This window comes from Haemaphysalis longicornis, unplaced genomic scaffold (genome assembly GCF_048455015.1).
Source record: "Haemaphysalis longicornis isolate Haplotype H1 unplaced genomic scaffold, Haemaphysalis longicornis Haplotype H1 scaffold_4, whole genome shotgun sequence".
NCBI lineage: Eukaryota > Metazoa > Arthropoda > Arachnida > Ixodida > Ixodidae > Haemaphysalis > Haemaphysalis longicornis.
This window is the reverse complement of record NW_027526361.1, coordinates 164417618-164439696: the sequence shown is the minus strand read 5'-3', so window position 1 is coordinate 164439696 and position 22079 is coordinate 164417618. Positions and strand designations below refer to the sequence as shown.

At 47.9% G+C, this 22079-nt stretch overlaps 1 protein-coding gene across 1 annotated transcript in view; it reads left to right on the top strand.

Annotated features, from left to right (window-relative positions):
- The window catches only part of LOC144180085 (CUGBP Elav-like family member 4), a 316375-nt gene that overhangs the window by 283210 nt on the left and 11086 nt on the right, over positions 1-22079 (top strand). Inside the window, exon 2 of the mRNA XM_077708493.1 lies at positions 8411-8493. Within this exon, the coding sequence (XP_077564619.1) occupies positions 8411-8493 (83 nt within the window). The remainder of the gene's footprint in view (positions 1-8410; positions 8494-22079) is intronic.

Genomic DNA, 22079 nt, shown 5'->3' with positions numbered 1-22079 from the left:
TTTGTAAAAGACCTAATTTTGCAGTGCGTTTGCAGTGCAGCGACGCAATATTGGGCCACGAGAATTTGAATTTAGGAACTTTTAATGGAATAATACATGAAAACAGTGCATTTAGAGACCGCAAATTTCGTTGCAGTTGGCCTTTAACATCTGTGTTCTGTGCTATCTGGTTCAGATTGCCAGCTTGCACAGCTTCGCAAGCTGAATGGGAGCGATAAAAAATCCACTTTTACTTTCGCTTTCTTTCCTATGTTCTTCTGGTTGTCAGCTTGCACAGCTAAAAATATGCACCTTTTCTGTACCTCATGCCACTTCGCTAATGATTAGAAAGCTTCGCGTTTTAATCATCTTTCTCTTAAGAATGCTTCTAACTTTGATTTTTTTGTCTGTACTGCTAAGCCAAGAAGTCTTGTTCTGATGTCAGGTGCTCCTTCACGAAAACTGGCTTGCTAGGCTGAAATTGAGAGCGGCGCTGTCTACCATCTTTGTCCTCAATTTTCATCACTGCGCTTGCTTTTGTGCACGGAGCGAAGAGTAATGGTTCGTAGCATTGTTTCGCTCTTTGCACCAAGTGGCACGTATCGGCGTTATTTTCCCAAATGCTCTGGCACATTACCTCGCCCAGTCATTGGATTATCTCTATGGGATCACTCTCATCAAGCACGCCCTTGATTTCGAGGTTGTTCTTGCGCTGGTACTACTTCACTTCATTGAAGTGATAAGCTCGCGTTGCCAGCCTCGAGTGCGTTGCTCGACTCTCTAAGTTTTTGGCGTTCTTTCGCAACGCGGCTACCTCCGCCGTCAGAACAATAATCCCGGCGCAAGCATTGGAGCCGACGTCTATGCTTTCTTTCAAGTTCTTTAGCTGCGCTCGCATGTTCGTCTTTCAATTTACATAGCTATGTCTTTCAGGTCTTTATTTTCAGTTCGATTTTAGTACCTTTGTCGTCTTTCCTATCATCGTGCGTTTAGCATGGCTGCTATGTTACAGAACGGTTCCTTGGCCTTCGTCAAGCTGCTTCACAGCTCTTAGTCGGGGAACCGTCCATAATTCATTTCTAAAAAAGAAACATTTGATTTGAGGAGAAATTACATTTCATGTACAGCATAACCAATATTTGTTTGCTGTGTTCGGAAGCAGTGCACAAAGATATGACGGTAATGTCGATTGCAAGGAGTGTGAGCCCTCTGACCTGCAAAGGCAGCCAACAACGATTAGTGCTTGTGCCGGGATACGCTCCTCGCGAACGTCCGGGTGCCGCCAGCGTAGCCGAGTTTTTACTGCTTGCAACGTCATTCTATCCGCTGGCGCCGAGTTTACGCGAAGATTCCCGCAGGACTTGTGCGTGGTTGCAGCGTTAACGTCGGTTGGCAAAGACGCGAAATTTCGGTGACCCGCTCCGTTATGGGCAGTCTGCAAGAACAGACAACAACGATTATGTTTGTTATTTTTATTATTTTATTCTCGCTAACCGATGTGAGCACCGCTTTTACACCACTTCTGTTTAACGATGTTTTGGCGCTGTTTGGCGTCGATGGCCCTGCGCCGTTAAACCCCATAACCGTCTTCATGACACGTTGCAGCCGACTAAGTGGGGCACCTCACCACCGGCATCCATTACTCCTTTTCATGCCGCGTTCTTTGCATATCCTGCGTAAACAATGCCGAAGCCGGTGCGCCGTGCCATATTTACGCCACTCAAACAGGTGGCAGCACCTCCCTAGCTTGCCGGTGGCGTAGGCAAGCCGAATTCCTTACGTCAGCGTAACCACCTCCTTTTGGTGACTGATTCAGTCATGTTCTCACATACCGGGCGCGTCAGCGACGCAAAAAGCGGACATACAGTCGGAACTCGTTGTAACGAAGTACTATCGGGACTGCAAATCAGTTCGTTATATTCGATATTCGTTATAACAGGAGAGTTAAAAATCGGCTCTAACAGATCGACAATCTGGCTCACGCAAAAACACTTTATGAAAAAATCCATTTTGAAGCTTTTAACCCACTGTAAACAAGGTAACCTTTACCTTTCTCTTTGTTGCATTGCACGCTGAATAAGCCGGCACATGATTACAACAAAACAAGGTTCACTTAACGAAGCAGGCCGGAGTTTTTATTTTTTTAATGAAGGATGTGATTTTCATCTGGTGGCTACTCACAGCACTGAGTAGGATGGAGTTTTTTACACTGTCCACGAACAAAAAGGGCTTTATACTTCTGCAGTGTCGGATGCCGGAGGGTTTTTCCAAGTAGCTTCTCAGCCCCCTGATCAAATATTTCTTCGTTATATCCAACATTGCGCGCGGCTCGCGGTTTCAGTTTCGTTATAAAAGAATAAGTGCCATTGAAATATAGCGTGACCAACCAAAGATCGTATTTATTTAGCTATAACCGATAAGGACACGGACGGCAAAACGACAAGACGGGCGGTAACTCGCACCTCATTTATATTGAAAAAAAAAAACGGTATGTATATATTTGTAGGCCTAATCGCACACGCCTAGGCAAAATGAGACAGACATGTGGTCAAGCCACGTATCAGATAACATCAAGAAATCACCACGAAAGGCACACGCTTGCCTATATTGAAAATGGCGGTTCGCTTACGCAATCATCTCTCTTTCGCTTGATTGAAAACCCTTCCGCTACTTCATTTGCCGTCACTTCCAACTTCTCAAATTTCTTGTTTTTTCCAATTCGGGTTCACAGTGCGAGTTAGCGCCCGTCCTGTCCGTTCGCCGTCCCTGTATTTAATGCGCTAAATCTTCTTTTCGTAATAGGCAAAGTTTGTCGAGCGAAAGCCCCGTCTTCGGACTATAGCTCCCATGTGAGCGCACGCCCAGTTGCGCGGCAAGACGAAACACCGACGCTGGTTGGCGCAGTGCCGCTGTTGGGGAGAACACTCAGTTAACTTTGATGCAGTCAGCGCCTTTTCGGGCTACATTATCCGATGGCGGCCGCCCTTACTCCTCCCTCGTACCCCAACCCCTCGGAGCCAACTAGCCCTCAGGCGCTCTCACTGCAGGATTCGTCGCTGGCGCGAATCGGTTCTTTTAAGTGCGAATGCACTTTATAAGCGACCCCAAACCATCCACCGCCGGCGGCGGCGGTGGCGTCGGCGGCGGCGGCGGCGTCCGCAGTCCTCCTCTCTATATATAAAAAAAACAGCATCCGGCGCCAGGTTTCGATCCGAGGACTTTGCGGCCGCAGCGCGACGCTCTTACCGACCAAGCCACGGACGCGACGCTGATATCAGTGTTAGTGACGCGCCTTATATCTTTAACGCATTCAAACTACGTCGTCAGCGGCGTGCGTTGGCGACTCAGCGGCGTTATAGCGGCTTGATAACTGCGTGGTGTACACGTGATACTACAAACCCAATGGAAGAGATGGAAGAGAAGGCGGCGAGGCGGTGGGCTGCGGGGGCCGAGCGCAAGCGCCGCAAGCGGGCCGACAACCGTGCATTCGCACTTTCACATTATCCCCCTCGGGGAAATGCGGGGGAATTTTTTTGGACGAAGCGTGGTCGGTTGCGCTTCTCTCGACGCTGAGAATCGCAGGTGTGTTTTTTTGAAATCGACCGCACGAGGCGCCTGCTTGAAGATCAGAGGGATGCTTCCGGGCGTTTCCTAAAATCACCAGCTTCCCATAAAACGTAATTTTCAGGTATGGGGACCAACTTTGGGTCAGGTTTGTCCATCCCGGCAATCCTGGCAGTGTAAGTGCTATAACCGCCCTATAAAGAGCGGCAAATTGCAGTTTCCGAGCACTCTCAATTTCGTTTTTCGCACGCATTTAGGCCACGTGTAGTGACTGGGCCATCCCACGCTCCCACCACTGTTGCGACCGGGCCATCCCACCGCTGCCATCACTGTTGGCACTGCCCATCCGAGCGTAGTCACCTGTGCTGCGACGTTGCCATGCTCCGTCCGCTTTCAACGCCGCGCACAGCAGAGCGATGAAGTTCTCGAACGGACAAAGAGTTGAAGCAACATTTATATACAGTATGTACAAGGGTAACAAAAGCGTTACATGGCTCACACAAAGGCGACAGCATGTCTCCACTCGGTGCCTCGGAAAAGTACCCCACTCCCTGTGCTTCCGGGCTGGTTTTATACCCCCGGGGGTCCGTTCCAGCCTCGGGCGGTTTATTCGCTCCAGTCAGGACTCTCGCTGACCGAAGTTTCAATACGACGAATGGACGCGAATCGGTTGCGTCAGCCGAGCCACCCCGTCGGGGAAAGGAAAGGCGACTCAGCGGCGTCGTCTCCAGTCATCTCGCTGTGCGTCTGCCGCGGGCCGTTCTTCCGAGGCATGGTTCAGCCCAGCCGTTGACGCGGGGAAAGGAGAAGCACCTCCGCGGCGAATTCAAGTTGGGGCACGTCTGCCGCGGGTGGTTTGAGCCAGGCGCTCGGGCGCAACACCCGTCACTACCACACCACGACGTCCACGCGCTATCTGAAGATATTCCAAAGCGGTCGACTTCCCTTACTTTGTTCCTGACGTGCGGCGTCGTCATTCCGTCAACCATAGGAAATCCTTGCACCATGCTGACCCCAGCCGACTTATGCCTCACAACTGCTCCTGCACGCATCAAGGCTCCTTCCCAAAATAGATCTCCACCTTCACCTGCATACCTCGATGCCAGGCTTCTTTAGGGACTCCCGAGAATTACCAAGGTGTTTTGTGAGCAAATAACCAAAAACCAGAATAAAATACCCTAAACAAATCAATGGAGCCGGCGGATATTGTTCCCAAATTCTTCCAGAAATTAGGAATCCGCCTCGTTTGGACTCTGACTCTCTGTCTCTATCTGCCCCTCTATCGACCCGACCTGGCCTCCCAGTGGTGCCGATTTCGCGCGGCGGCAATCAGCGGTGTTCCCGGAGAACCAGTGGAGACCACCCTCCCCCCCCCCCCCCCCCCCCCCCCCCCCCCCAATTCGACACCGGCACTATTGACATTCGCAGCCAGCACAAAAGCTGTCAGACGTCAGTGCTATTCTCGAGGGAGAGGTTCTCCGATGCGGCGGGGCGAAAAAGGGAGCGGTCTCTCGCTGTCGCGCGCATCGACCTTGCCCCGTGGCTTCTTCCGAGCGGCCCCACGAGCGATTTGCCGGTGGCTGCTTGTTTGCCTCACCCCCTGTGTTGCCGCTGATTAACTCGTTCTCGGTTACCAGTCGTCGGACGGCACAAGTCACCGAGTCGATACACGCTCCCCTGTCCCCAATTAGCGCGCGCCCTGAAACCTCTCCGAGGCCTCTGAGAAACCCAGTGATTACCTACATTGATTTTCCACTTCGTGCTCGCTACAAGAATTAATGAGCTCGGTTTACGACCTTTGTCTTCCTTTATTCGCAGTACCTCGCGGCTTTCCTTCCGCCCCCGAGGACGTGTTTGCGCGGCATCCGCGTCGCTGTTCGGCCTTCACGCAGCCGGGGAGCTAGTTCAGATAGGAGTGAGGATCGGTTTCCCAGCTCTCTGAAGCAGTACAGGCGGCGGATCCTTTAAGGCGGACGTGTTTCTTGGAAAACGGTGGAATAAAAAGGGCGAGGTTTCCGTAGATCTGAAGTTTGCTCGATCCAGAGATGCAATTCGTACGCGGCAAAGAGGAGTTCGCAGTGCTGGGTAGCGAAAGAATGAACATACATGATGCAACCAGTGTGACCGCTAGAGTAACGCCGACAAGCGACCATCGTGCACACGTGAGCTGCAGGTGGTGCTGCAAAAGCAACTTGCTCATCTTCCACCCTTCGCAATTGTGGTTGATCGATACGAAGCAGAACAAAGCCGTCATATGCTTGTGCGTGTACTAAACATTGTTAATATCGGAAAGTACACTCGCCGACTGCGGAAATAAATATCTGCGTCCGCATAACCCGACTGCGATAAATATATTTCGGCTCAACCGCCCAAAACTTTGGGGAAGATGAAGGAGGAGAACGCCGCTCACACCGACCCCGCTGCTGTGAGCCCATGTCCTACAGGGCAGCGAAATTGTGAACAAAATCAAGACATGGCTGGACTTGTATAATTAAAGGTGGCGTAGTTCGTAAGTTCGCGGCCCAGTGCTGTATCTGTACCTGTGGTTGCACCATGCGGTGGGCGGTGGGGGGGAGAGGACTAAACCAGTGTGGAAGCCTATAGTTGCATCTAATTGCTATAAAAACTGCTCCCAGACTTCAAACAAATCCATTCTTCGTCTATGCCGCAACATCAGTTAGCGCCGGTTGAGGTTATGTCTAAAATATCCAAGACGCAGTTACTTCACAAGTGAACGTTGTGGGGCTCAATCCTGACCTACGATTGTTTTTGTGTGTACAAACGCTAATGATATTTTTTTAAAGAACAAAACGCTCGAAATTCGAGCTCGCATGTTAGAGGACAGAAAGTTCGTACACACGCTGAAGTCTCCGCAGCACCTTTTCGCAGTGTTACGACTGAGCCCGTCTCTGGGCTTCGTCTCATCACTCCTCGGCTGTGCGGCGAAGCCACTACGTGCACCTTTCGAGCAAGCCCCACCGTGCCGGTGACTCATACTTTCACTTCGAGACGCGCCCCAAGGACACAGAGGCCCTGCGATCGCAGCGGAGTCCTTCTCTCTCCCTTTTCTCGGACTCAACGTGCGCCGATGCTACCGAATGTTCACGAACTCTGGAAAGAGCGTTGTGTGTGTCTGGGACGTTGGTGGCGTGTGCACATTCTACAGGGAACGCTGTTTTAACCGTTACCACTTTTGGGTATAAATAGAGCCGGCAAAGCACTGTAAATCCATTCCTGTTTAAGCAGCGAAGCATTGCTGTCACACTGCTCGAGTCCTGTACTGTTACCTCGCCCGTCGGGGCACTGTTTTTTGCCTTCGGCTCACCTCTCGCTATGAAGTAAACAGTTACGTTAGCCTGCGGCTTCTGGACTTCTTCACGGCTGCAACAGCGGCTGGCTGCTCGCATAACACCACGCTACCACACGTATGTCGGAGGCGACGGAGCTCGGCTCGGGTCGGCCTCCCCGGTCGCAACAGCAGACACTCTCCGTTAAAAGTTCTCCCGCAACGCCTGTACTAAAAAAATCTCGGGCCATCTCCACTAACATGAAACCTGGGCAGGGGCGGAGCAGCACGTACGAAAATGAAGGTCGGGCCGCTCTCAGAGTCATGACCTAAAAGTTCTCTTTAAAATAAAATCATTGACTTATACGCCCAAGATAACACGAGTTATGGCGAATATCCGCATGATACCCGCCGCGGTGGCTCAGTGGCTAAAGCGTTGCTCTGCTGAGCACTAGGACGCAGGTTTGTTTCCCGCCGGCGGCGGCCGCTTTTCTAATGGCGGCGAAAAGCAAAAACACCCATGTGTACTAGATTTTCGCACACCTTAAAGATCCCCAGGGGGTCAAAATTAATCTGGGCCCCTCCACTGCAGCGTGCCTGCGTTCTATTTTTAAACGCCTGCGCCTGCGTCGGCGTTGCGTCGGCGCGTTAAACCCTACAATCAATCAATCGAATATCTGCATGATTAATTGGCGGTTTCACCAAATATGACAACGCCAGTAGCTAATTAGTTTATCTAATGGGGTCGTCTGCCCCAGGCCGATACGCCCATCCCAATGAATCCCCATATGCCCATGCTCGGGACATTATTACTCGTTTCAAAGAGACCATGAAGACAAAATACGTTTTCTTCGTTCCAAAGGCTGCTTTCTTTCTTTAACAATGTTCCCAATTTTAATGCAAGCATAAAAAATAAGCTAGGTATAGTAAGAGAAATTCAGACAAAGCGGGGCGACTTCTCAGCAACTTCAGCACCAGGTACCCATGACGTCATAGAATCTACTTTGTGCGGTTGGCGGCCACCACCCAAAGCCACGGTCAAGAAATATTACGCTGCATGTGTTCCGTTTGGTCATATAGCTGCATGGAAACTTGCAGTTAACGCACACATAACGTATATTTTAGTTTCCCCCTATTATGTCATTGGTTACGCCATGTTTCGCTAAATATAAGCCGTTTTTCAACTTTTCTTGCACTTTTCTGGCTAAAAATCATCTTCTGAGTTTAGAATTAAGTTAAGCGAGTTACCAAAGGCTATTTCCTTTCAAATTGAACAAGGTTGTATTGCGCCTTTATGGCCCGTTAAAGGGACAATTGTAGGGCATACCAAATCAAACACCCGCCTCGCAGAATCATCATAGTTTGCACAGCTGTATTTCAACAGCAGTCCTTGTGCGCCGTATCACCTTTTGGGGCGATCGTGTTGGTCTTTTGTCTCGCACTGGGTTTTCGTCAAGTAACTTGAGCTCCAAATGGTGATCCTATGCAAGATACTGAGAAACAGCGGCAGCATTTCCCGAATGCCTGCCGCTTCTTATGCCCTCTGCCGGCGGCTCAGTGCAGCGGTGCTTGTCCGCGCAGGTTGTGCCTTCCTCACGTACTGCGCCCGCGAGAGCGCCCTCAAGGCCCAGCACGCCCTGCACGAGCAGAAGACTCTTCCCGGGGTGAGTGGAGCCACCTTCCTTTTGCAGGCACGGACGGCACGCGCATCTTCTTGAGCTACCGACGTCCAATGTTGACCAACCTCCCGCTGAGTGGTGTACGCACTGTTTCATTTCGGGGGGTTTAAAAACGGGGGAAGGGGCCAATAAAAGGCGGAGAAAGTCAAGTCCAATAAAAAAAAAAATCAAGAGCCTAGGAGTTGAATTTTTTTTAAGCTAAAATTGTAAACTCCGGAAACGTTCCGCACCCTGCACAACTTTCCCCCTATTTATTTATTTTTATATTTATTATTTAACAGTACAACACTATGCAGTGGGTTATGCGCGACAGGCGAGACATAGGATCACCGGACTACGCCCATAGCACGGCTGCACCGTAGACACAGCAACATTGCTGTAGTTCAAAATTATACAAATAATAATACTTACAAAACAACTCCCATACTGCCATAAAGGGCTATCATTCAATGCCAAGATGAGTTAACCACGGTATAAAACAACAAAAAGAAGGTACAGTAACGTTTCCAATACATGATTTAAAAAGAAACCACTGCAAAATGGTCCGACGACGGCCAACTGAAACAGCACAAGTAAATGGTTTATGTACTCGTACATACTTAACTTGTGTAAACCTGACAGACAAAGACAGTTTTAATACACAAGACGAATATATGCACCGGAGAAATATATTAGTTAAGTGTTTGCCTGGATGGAAATTTCTCTACAACATCGGTTTGATTCAGATGTTAATGAAGAAGTATAGAAATCTGCCACGCTAAAATTTCTTCGCATATTTAGTTCTAGTTCCCGTTTTTTTAATGCTGTTTTTTTTTAATGGTGACGTTCAGGATGGGCATAAATGGAGAAGAATGAATCACGGTTGCGTTGTATTTGTGAAAACAGAATTTCCCAGAGTCGCGATTTACAGAGGTCATGAATTCGGAGGATCCGAAGCTGTATGAAATAAGGAGACGTATGTTCATACCTTGTTAGGTTTGAGATGTAAACGAATTCCCTTTTTCTGCGTGATGTGAAGAATGTTATCGTATTTTGAGGAGTTGCTCCACACTAACAGGGAGTAATCGATGCGCGATTGAACGGTGGTGAAATGAAGTTGGCGTCTTAGATGCACGGGTAACAGCGTACGACTTTTTTTCAACAGACCTCTAGAATATGCGAACTTATGTCGTACATTGTTTTCATGAGATTTCCGTTTCAAGTTTCCATGGAACTGCACACCCAGGAATTTATGTGCAGGAACGCGTTTGAGTACTTGTGTTTGAAAGGTCACATTGTAGTTAACTACAACTGCTCATTCAATTGAGGTTAACAGTATATATTTTTTTGGTTGGTATTCAGTTTAGGCTCGTTTGCATGAAACCAATTCGACAAGTTTTTAAACCACATGTTAGCTGTTGTAATAAGAGGCGGCATAACATTCGCTGAGCAGAACACAGTTATATTGTCGGCATACAGAACAATGTCTTGGGTACCAACAATAGCTCTAACATCATTAATATGGAGGAAAAATAGGACTGTACCCAAAATAGAACCTTCTGGAACACCGATAAAAATTTATTTAAATCATATTTTTCATTGTTAACAAGAACATATTGAGAATGATTTGATGAGTAATACGGTAGTAGCTGAAGCGAGAATCTTCGGATGCCATATTTCGGTAATTTTGCTAAAAGTATGTCATGCTTGGAGGAATGAAATGGTTTATTGAAGTATAAAAAATTCCCAGAGTGTAAAGGCGGTTTTCTAGGTTCGTAGCTGCTTTATCTCTAATGTTAAGTTATGCTATATCTGTAGATTCGCCTGTCTGCAATCCGTACAGATGTGGAGATATCAATCAATTCATGTTTGTTTAAATGCCTCCTTATTCTCGCATTAATTACTTCTTCTACTATTTTTGTAAAAATTGGAGAGTGAATATCTAACGGTAATTGCTGAAGCAGTGAAAGGAGCCTCCTGTGTACAAAACACATACAATAGCAATTTTCGTCTTATCCGGAAAGATGCCAGTGAGGAGAGATAAATCGGTTATACGGAACAGTACCTCGGGAATACGGTCAAAGAGAGTTTTATTTGTTTTAGCGCTAATTTTAGTCAAACACACATGAATTTGAAGTAATACTCTGAATTACAGTCGCTATTCTTTCGGGAGAAGCTGGATAAAGGAACAGAGGCTGAAAAAACGTAATTTTCAAAAACTTCAAATGGTCTGCACTGGTGAATTTCCGGAAAGCAGAAAGTGTCTTTTAAATTCATCGGCAGAGACTTGCCGCAAAAGGTTTGCCCAGAAACTGTCATTGCATCCGTAAAGTGGTTTGCGACTAAACCAATACCTTCTTAAGTGTACGCCATGTTTCTGGCTGACCGTACAAAATATCACACAATTTATTGGTGTTGTAGGTAATGCGCGATTTCTTTATATCACCTCCGAGTTTATTTGGAATTTTACATTTTTTTTAAATATTTCAACATCCCTAGGCATAATCCATAGACATCCGTAGATCAATATCCATGGTCACCCCGTAACACAGAAAGCAACTCACAACGAACAATAAACAGCTAAGAAATAGAAAAACGGTTAGCCAGTTGACATGACATTACTTTTTATTTTCGTTTTACTTTCATTCAGGGAACGAGGTGCTTTACGGTCAAGAGGTAAACTATTCCAAAAAGAAATCCATGGAAAATAAATGGCCTGCTTGAGTTAGTGCAAACTTTTGGTAACAGAAAATTAATATTTAGCGCAAACCTCGTGACATTGGTGCTTGTTTCTTTTTTGATCGTTTGTAATCCCGTACATATACATACCAAGGTTATTTTTAAGAAGTTGTTGTAAGAAGAATGTTGATATGCTTTTGGTAAAGTAATGACGTACAAGTGTTGCGCAAAATGGGCTAGACGTATCACTTCGTATTGCTTGGTTTTAATTGTCTGGACTGGATTAAGGTCAGTGGAGTAGGTGTTACCCCCGAAAAATACAGTAAGAGATGTGTGAATGAATAAAAGAAAAATGCAATGAGATTAGTGCATTTGGGCTGAAGCAAACGCGAGATTCAATACGTATTATTATGCCAGGCATCATTTTTTCGTTATATATGCAAAGTGTCGGTGGTATTTCAGGTAACTATCGAGTTCGACGCCTAGGAATCTAGATCAGTCGTTTACAGGGATGTTACTGAGAGCAATTTTCACTATGAGAGAGATTGAAAGCCTGCGGACAAAACGTTCCTGACCTAGCAGTCTAGAGTACTTTCAGCGCCAAATTCGGAAATGCATGTGAAGTGCAGCAGCCGGGTTTCCAACGCAGGGAGAGATGCGGCGACAGCAGAAGAGCGTCACTGCCGAAAAAGAGGAAGCGCTGCGCGAAATCCATCGTTCCGCTGTTCGAGAACTGATGCGACGACTTCGGTCCAATCCCGAATATCGCGCCGATGTAGCGGCGGTGAGACGTCAGCGAGTTGCAGAAGATCCGGAGGGACGAGCTCGCGTACATTGTGCATACTTTAATGACCGAGTGTTCATTGCTCTTTGGAGGGCTAACGACGACGACCGAGCCTCAAAGCTTAACTACGCAGAACACTCAGCCAAACCAAGCTGGGTGGGGCCCCCAATTCGCCATTTGCGCAGACTTCGTGATAGTGCTAAGCTACCCCAAGTTTTTTTTTCTAGCATATTTTCCAAATACTGCGCAAACGTTTTAATAACGCACTGGAAAGGAGAGGTTGCCGGAATGGTATCGATAAGAAAAAAGGTGGCAGTTTTTAAACTCTAGAAATTCTTAGCGATGAGGGAGCAAGAGCCCGCATTACGGCAAAGACATGTCATGAGTTCAAACTAAACGTTTGAGAAAAGAAACCGGCGTCTACTACTGCTATCTGCCGGAGAAGGAAGAATCGAAAACTCATCACGGGCAGCCAAGAATTAAGGCCAGATTGTTTCAATGCTCGCTTGTTCTCTACCAAAGGCGAGCCTGGAGATGTATTTGTAACGACAATTTCTGATGGAAAGTCTGTCATCGGAGTAGATGGATAGCCTAGATGTCTTTTTAATGGTCCAGACCATTGTAATGGGAACAAACACGATATCCTTCTAACTTCCCACTAAACGCGCTGTATGAACCCACTGCGCTTGCAAGACTAACTCAGAGGCGGTACTTGAAGAACTGCTGGCATATCGCAACCCGTCACTTGGATTGCGTACGCGTTTCCTCTTCCCTGCGGATTTCCTCCGCTTCCGCAAATGATCGAATGACTGTTCAGTTCAGAGGAGAAGACAGAGCCACTGCGTAGTTCTGCCAGGTGCAATTCCTTCAGGCCCAGTCAGCAGCCAGGGGAAAAAACAAGCAGACAGGAAGAAGCGACGCCGCCCGAAGTGTTGGCGTCGAGCGAGCCCTGTGCGATAGCCTTTTCCTGCAGTGCGGGAGCGAGTTAGCGAAGCCTGTATGCAGCAGCGAGGCAATTCCATTCTAGCGGCGGGCGACGCCGGGCTACCTCGTGGTCGGGCCGGCTTCACGGCCAGCTGCAAGGAATGCAAATTTATGGGCGCGCCGGGGGCGCCGCTCGGAGGCTCAACGCCCCGAGGAGCACGCGCGGTCGGGTCGGGGTCGTCACGTCGCGCCTGGACTCACCCAGTTCCGTGAACAGCGTCGCCGGAGAACGGACACGGAGAATTCGGCGCTGGCAAAAACACGCAGGGCGGGGAACCGAATCAGGGTCGATCCTTTTCGTCTTTTCTGCACCTGACCATTTCGGTTCAAGACAGGGACGGTAACACTCCGTCTCTAAGGAAAGCTCTTGCGCATGAAACCTTGGAGCAACGCACTCCTGACAAGTAGAAGAGAAGGAAAAAGACAAGCCACAGCTCCTACCAGCAACTGATATTTGATTAGAACTCACACAAACTTAAATACTCAATACCGAATACCCATGCGACCATATATAATGCAGACGTCGCAAGCATTCTGGTTTTTTTCGACATGGGCCAAGCCCTAAAAACATGTGCGTCTGAATCACAGATAGCGTTTTTATAGCGAAGCTGTTAGCGTCTTGTTGGTCGGAAAATTTCGTGTCCTAAACCAAAAACCGAGGCAGCACCACCTCAGACGCCAAGCGCATGATCAGGCTAATCAGGCATACAGCATATATCTCAGGGGTGCTATTCCAGAGTTTGAGCGAAACTCGGGCAAGGCGGAGCCGTGGTGATAATAATAAGGTCATGATAATATTTTGGGGCAGGGTTATCACCATTAAAATGCGATTCATTCCATTCGCTTTTTATCGGGGGGACGTAATCGGTTCAGGGCAGCGCGCACCAAGGATCCGCCACCAGGGCGTGGCGCATCTTTCAGTGCTTTCTCTCGCTGCACTGATGCACTGGTGGCTACTGGGGGCACGCCAATCCAATTACTTCATTTTATTGTACTTTTGCTTTATTAATCTGTATTTTATTACAAACTCCATTTTATCTTTTATTTCATGTGTTCATACGATATTTTCGTTTGGAATTTTTCGTCCTAAAAAGTAGTTTCTGCCGTTGGTGGCACACAGTGCAATCACGTGACTATGGCCGACTGGCAAAAAAAGCGAGTGATGAAAGCGCGCCACATTCAAAACAGTCGCTGCTCGTATTACGTTGTTGAAACTTTCCGATTTTTTCCATAAATTTTCCTCGCCGCGGTCCAATGTGCTTACGTGCTTTTAAGGCGAAACCCTGGTGAGACGTATTAGCAACTTGTTTTTTAATTTATTGTACTTGCGCCTTTTTCCTCGCTTTCGTTTCTTTTTCTTTGGGCACGATTACTTTAAACGGGTGTTTTTCAGCTATAAGGTGTTTGCATCTGTTTCTTCTATTTCATTTGTTCGTCTTAGTGTGCAAGCAGACTGGAACACGCCACAGCCTCCCTAGAATCGGGATTCTGCGAGGGTGGTGTGCACCTGTCCTACTCCCGTGACATCACGTTCAGGCTTCACGCTGCACGCACTATTCTACAACTGTTACTGTTCGAATTCAGAGTGTTACGAATTTTGCGAACCGGGCACGTTAGTTCCTCAAATGTCCAAACTCCGGGCCCATCCCCCAAGTGGCCATCTGTTACGAAGGAAGGAATAGAAACAAGAAAAACGACTTTTCAGGTTTGTTTGCTCTTCGCCGCTCTTGTTCGAAGAAGCTCTTCAATTTCGGTTTTTTTTCGTAGAGTTCGATCCCCTCACAACCCGCTCTTCCTTCGCGCCCTTCCCACTCCCGCTTACCCTCCCTCTGGCGTCACGCGGTTGCTTTAATTCTTAGCTCTCCCCTTTTCTCGCTTCCCATTCTCTGCTTCTTACCACACGACAGTGGCGCTGAACAAAACCAGTTGAAAAGTGTTAAGATCGCCTGTCAAAATAGGCACGTGCCGTTGATTGTATTGTAGAGAGGATGATGAAAAGATGCAACATACCATCAAGGTATCGGGGTATTTGCCGTACCAGCATCGACCATGTCGAAGAGGAAGGCAGGATTATGTCCAATCCAGACACGGGGATATGCGCCAAAGACGTGCCAGGGGAATAAGATGAACCCCATAAGGTGCATGCTTGAGAACCGAGCTGGGTTATCTCAACGCTCGGCCCTGCGTTCCTATCGGCTTCACCCCTGCGAATACACCACGTCAACCAACTATCGGTGCGTCGACTGTCTCCTTGACAGCATATGTTCTAGGTATAAACTATCCTGCCAGTAACGTTTTCACAAGAAATGTGCGCTACGCAACCCCTCGAGGGAGACTGTCCGCCGCGTCGATGATAAACAAAACGTACGGTCATGCAACGCTTCGTTCGAAACTGCTTTGCGAGCAGACGATAAATAAAGCGCACGCTCCGGCTGCAAACGGATAGACGTGCGGTAGGAATGTGCGGAAGCTACGTCCGCCAAACCACCTGAAAGCAAGGCGTGGTCTGCAAAACACGTCTCCACTGATTATATTGCGCACACACCCGCTGACAGTCGACTGGTGACGGTCGATGGTGCGGTCGCCACTAACGCTGCCCGCCGCGTAAAACCGCAGCACACTCTTCGACGGTAATAGGGCTAAAGCCGTTTCTAAGTCATCGCAAACGGGGGTCTGTCGCCAAATGACTCCACAACCAATGCAAAGCACTTTACGGGAGAAAGAAACGGGCTCTAAATTCCTATTTCGTTTAAAAGACCTGTCGGGGCAGAAATATGCGTGCTACAGAGACCACAAATAAAAACCACGCCGCAGCAGCCACCACGGGCGTCGCGAGTTCAACTCAGCCGTGCAAAACCATGCCCGAGTTTCCTCCGAGCTCTAATGTCGGTCAAACACATCCAGCCCCTTCGGGGGCGCGGCGTAACAACCGAAGCCACACCCACCCATGGCACCCACTTTGTGTGGGCGTAGCGTCGTAGCCACGAAGTCGTTATTTGATGCCCGCTAGCAGTGACAAGACCTTAGCACAAAACAAAAACGAAGACCCCAGGCCACCGTCAGCTAACGGTGCCACAGTCGCGAACGTGTACGGTCCAAACTGGAGTTCACTATTGTACAAGCCGACAATAGAGGCAACAACGACGCGATTTTCCTATGGGAGCTTTCTTCAACACCGCGAAAGCATAGTCGATGACTAATGACACAACTTCAACGCCTAAAACGCAGTCCCCAATTCTCAAACGCACTCTTCAATTGACACGGGACGATTTCTGATAAGCGCCCGCCGTGCACACTTAAGCAAGCCGTAAACAAAAGCCATATTTGATGGTCGGGAGCACGGCGCGCTCCATTCGCTACAGTGTACCCGTTTGATCACGTGGTTTGCGCTTGCGTAGAGCTCCACTGGGACTGGCCTCAGCGCACGTTGCAAACATAATTCAGTGGAAGAACGGAACACCCAGAAAAACGGACCGCCCCTTACCGGGCGTGGCCAACAGCCACGCTCGGAATTTCAAAATAGCAGTGGGGTTATCTAGTTTATGCTCAGGAATGAGTATTGGAGAGCGATTTCAGAGGGTGATGCATGCGGGAGATAGCACACGCCGTACCTTATCAACGGGAGCGGCCCCAACACAGCACGCTGATTATGCAAGACGTGCTGCGCGTGATTCCGGTGGTTTTGCTCAAGGTGTATTGAATGCTCCACTATCTGTGCTTTCATAACCCAAGCCGCTGGAAACTCTGGAGTAGGCGAAACTCGGGCCTTCTGGAATAGCGCCCCAGTTCAGATTCGTTCAAAAAACCACAAAAGAAGCATGAAAACCGCATTATGGATGATAGGCGCCTGTGAACAAAGCTACCCTTCCTCCCCTCCATCATGTGGTCCTGGGAAAGATTACGTTTGCAGATTATGTTTGAAGGCTGGGCAGGACTAGTGTTCCTAAATAGAGCAGTTCTTGCCCAAGAGCTCGAGCGTATGCGTCAGGTAAGCCAGGACCCAGCATTTGCCGCCAGAGAAGCCAAATGCAAGCGACAACCGCTCAAACGACGAGAAATATTTCATACCCTCCCCGTCAACATCTGTCGTGGTTTGCAACAGCTTCGCTGGACATCCACTTTCGCACGGCGGGATGGTGAGCTTTCTTTAGAGAGCGTTTTGAAACTACAAACTCTGTTACGATTATAAGAAGAGAAGGCTCACTGATACACTACTCTTCCCTTATGTTATATTGTACGCCTGGATAATTTCCCTTTTCAATTTGTCTCTGTGCACAGATAATACAATGTCGTTAAACACCGACCCGCCTTAGACTTTGAACAGTGCTGAGCCACGTGCAAGTACGTCTTTACTTGCAAAGAACGCCTATGCTAGAAGAACCTAACTTTAACCCACCGACTGGTGCGTGCACACATGGCCACACGCACATGGAGAGAGGTAAACAACACTCGCATGCATGGTACCCCGCAGCCCTTTTTGGTGCAACGCGAGAAGCCTTTAAGTTTTCCGCCTACCATTTGGCAAATTTTTCTCTGTCTGTTGGGTTCTGAAAAAACAACCTTCAACCCGAAGCGACTGGCAACGTTCTTCAAATCACGAGAAAACTGTGAACATATGAAAGCACCGCGGGAAATATTCTTTCCCCCGGTACTTTCTGTCTTTCTTTTATTTTCCTTCTTTTGCGCGTGTCCAGAGTTCACTACTTCAAGATGTTGAAGATCTAGTACCGACTACCCCAGTTGTCGAAAGCTCGTGCACAAACCTCTTTCCGGTGAGAACAACCTGCTACTTTTCTTTCCTATATGCTCCATTTTTAAGACCACTGCGCCGCACGCACTTAGAGCTGAAATCCTCGTTTTGAAGTAGACGGGGTTATATGCTTTCTTCCCGTGAGCTCTCGGTATTCCATAAGCTCCGCGTAACACTGCACAGTAAGATGACACCATGGCTGTGCTTCTGTTACGGGAACAAACTCGCGACGGGTGGAAGGAGTAGCATTCTACTGTGTTACATTGGGCAAGGCGACCCCCAACCACGCTCCGTCACCTCCGTCATACGAGGTAGCGTGGTGGTGAGCGGCCAGCAAAGGTTGTTGACTTGGTGATGACAAGAAGCCGAAGGCAAACTTAACTGGTTGACTGTATGGCGACATATGAGCGAGCCGGAGCAAGACAAGAACAATACCTTTCGGGGCAAGGTTACAGCAACGCTTGAACCGGGTGACAGCATGAATTCGCTGCTGCAATACGAATGCGAACTATCCACCGAGGGGTGGGTTTTTATACGCAAAAGCCGTAACGGCTGCGTGGATTTCACAATGCTTGTGTTCACACGGTCGAAAATAGTGCAGGCACGCGCAACACTCTTTCCGAGTGTGTAAGGCCGGCAGTAGCAGCGCTCGTTTAGTCTGAGAGAGTTGGGGAGAAGAGATCTCGGCTGCAGCGTCCGCTTCGTCGGGACAAGTATCTACATGATGATCCGTTGGCAGCCGCCGGGGTTTAGACACCGACAACGAGGAGCCCACGCGCCGGCAGGGGCACATGACAAGGGAGGGTTCTGCCAAATAGCACAGGAGCACTGCACAAAACTTGCAGCATGCGCGAAAAGAATAGCGGCGCCCTGAATGGTGACAACTTTGAAACTCCCATTGGAACCTCGGGATCAGCCCGAAAGCTGTCCTCCTCATTCAAGAACCGGCGCCCTCCTGTGTTACAAAGTGGCACGAGTGACATCCCCGGGTGTCGTCAAGCGGTGACAGACTCTACGTGTCGCGAAGGAGGATTGCGAGGCGAAGCGGCGACAGTCGTGGGGAAGCCGTCCACAGTTCTTCACCCCTCACCCTTAGCCTCGAGTCAACGAACTGATGCTTGTACAGAGGAGCCACGCTGCGCTAGGTTATTTTAAGAAACGGTCAGCAAAGATGTCCGGGGTATCTTAGTCATTCACGCCGGGTACCTATACGGGTACTACAAAATAGCGAGGGTAGCGCGAACAGGGCAAAGATTTAGCTTCTTATCACGGGGTGCACTCGAGATTCGTGCGAAAGCACAGTTCCGCAACTTTCTTGTGTACTTGGTTTAGCACGTAACATTATTAAAGTATTGGCAAACAATATACGTAATGATATAATATACATTCTATTCTTTATGTATTCACGCCTGCACCTTTTAGTTCAACTTCACTCTTTCTTTTATTTCTCTCCCTTGCAATCCTACTGTATAACTACAAACCCCACGCGCGAATGCCCTCACGGTTCTGATGATAATAAATAAATAAATAAATAAATAAATAAATAAATAAATAAATAAATAAATAAATAAATAAATAAATAAATAAATAAATAAATAAATAAATAAATAAATAAATAAATAAATAAAAAAATAAATAAATAAATAAATAAATAAATAAATAAATAAATAAATAAATAAAAACTATGTTCTAAATTCGTATGAAGTAGAACACTTTTCAGGTATATTCCCTGGCTTTGTTTCTTTCTTCAAAAAAGGGCATGTTTAGTAAGGCTAGACCGCTACTTTCACTCACTTGTCATGCGTTTAATACGGTGTTTTCCTTCGGGTCCTGAAATGCACCTATGCGTCGTTACACTTCTCAATACATTAAAGGGACACTAAAGACAACCAGCAAGTTGGCTTGAAACAAAATTGTGACGTTGCTATAGCCATTTAGGCGTTGATTAGGGACCGAAAGATCCGTTAATTTCTAGGAAATTCTCTTTCTCATATCCGTCGCAGTGATTCCGTGACGCAAACAGCTGCTGCTACTTCCGAAAGCAAGCGAGCAAGAAAGCGATAAAACGAAAGCAACCGAATGCAGCGCTACCACCTACGAAGTGCACATACACGGCAATTATGTTCATTATGCGTATTCATACACCGATGGAGCACCAACAACCAGCTCATCGTCTCCAGCCATGAAGCCTGCAAAGTGATCAAGAAGCCGACGTTTGAATCCCCCACACTAACGACGGCTGCAGAGCGGGATGCCGTATACCTTATTTATCGCTACCTCGACTTGCTCGATGAAATGGGCCATCTTTACAGATTCAAAAGCGGGTCTTCAAACCCTGAGTACAATGCCGGCGTCCGCTCACGACACTCTTTTAGAAGGGCGCACCTGAGATGTGATGGCGACTGAAAAAGCGACCACCAAGAGAATTATATTTCAGTGGATTTCAGGGCACATCTGGACACTCTGAAATTCACGAGACGACGAACGAGCTGCAACAGCTCATTCACTGTCCACATGTTGCGTCGTTCTTGTTCAGAACGGTAATGCAAAGCAATACCTGGGAAAACTGATAACACAGATCGCTGTGAAAACTCAGCTAGCGGGGAAATACGGCTCACCTCTCTTTGTACCTGCACCTTTTGTACCTCTTTGTAAGGTTCGTATCTCTTTGCAGTGGAGGCGCCCCGGTATTATCCCTGCCCGTCTCATCTCGGTCGTTTCGCCGACACACTGTTACATTGCTTTCGTCTTGAAGTCGCCTACACCAAGAAATTCCTGCACCATGTTCCAGTCGCTCACACCTGCTGATCTTCTTGACGTCCATCTGAACTTGCGGCACGTTCTACTCGAAGGCCCCCGTCAAAGATTGTGTGATAAGTTGAGCCGCCTACGTTGGACACCCCTATCGTCGTGAAGGCTGTTTTGTCCGTGGGAAGACCTACGAGGTCAGATCAAAACTCTTCGGGTGGTAATAAATTTTATTTCTAGCAACGAAGGGATGCGAACATTATTAATACACGTACATACATTTCCCCGGACGAGTGCGGTACCGCACATCGTAGTTATGCGTGGCAGTGTATAAGGTGAATATCTGTGTACACATTCGTTATGGCAATCCTGTGTATTTGGTATATAGATGTATGTACAGGTGCCGACAAAAGTAATTGGAACACGGTCTCGTAAATTCTTCTTCGTAATTCTTCGTACAATCTTATGGAAACTGCCTGGCTGCATTAGTGTACGTTTAAAGGATCCTCTCTAATAGAAAAAGCTTCCTGTAAACCGGTAATGGCTGTCATAAAGCCAGTAAGACAAATATTTCGTGATATTCACAAATCCTTGTTCCAATTACTTATGACGGCACCTGTGCATTCACTCCATGACTTTCCTGTGTGTAGAGGCGCACACAAGCTATGGACACATCGTTGCCGTAGGTATTTTTAACTCAGCGCAGGTGTCATCTTTCAAGGGTTGTCAGTTGTAATGTTATTTGTATTACTTCGTCGTTTATTAAGGCAGAATATACACCTTTCGCAGCAGCCAGCTCTTGTTTTAGTTGAAGCTAACCTTGAAAATAAATCGAAATTTCTCTGTCTACAACATCCGTCATCGTGTGCATGCAAGCCGGCCCGCTCCAACTAAAGCTCCGACTACGTGAGCGCTTTTCGGAGCACCGCCTGCGCCCGCTCCTCCCCTGTTCCCAAGTTGATGTTTTCAGCCACTAATCGCGAGTGCCGGCTACGCGGTTCCCGCAGCTTCCGCGGCTGATAAATCATTCATCAGAAGCGCCATGAGTCTCTCTAATGGCCCCAGTTCCTAAAGTGTTTCTAAATGAGCTGCCTCCGCATTTTGACAAGGGGGGGGGGGGAGAGCACGGAGGAGGAAACTTTCAGGATCTCATGTATTCTTGGAAGCGAGACGGTGAAAGCGTTATAAAACAGACCACAGACAATTATCTAAATCTCGCATGCGTGCGGCGCCCATAACCCGATTCCAGACGAACCCTGCTATCGTAATTTTACTGCATGTGTTTGTTTTAGTGTCTTACCTTTGAGGCATTGCGAGAACGAACATTTCTTTCACGTAGCGCGTTTTCGGGCTAGTAAACCGGGGTTTGGTGGGTTGAGGTCAAATTTTCACTGGAGCCTTTCGTGCTACGGTCTTTGTCGTGGTCCGTGCCTTCTTTGTGCCTTCCATGATAGCCATTGTTCTGGCATAACCTTTGTTAACTGTTACCACGGAGGGCATGGTCCATACGTTTGAATGGGGCACTTTTCAGGCAAAATATAGCCGAACCTCGCAATGTTCTTTTATCAAAATACAATGGAAATCGGCCCTACCAAAGCCGGCGAAAAGGGTTTGTCAAGAGGGTCGTGACAGCACGTGAAGTTGATG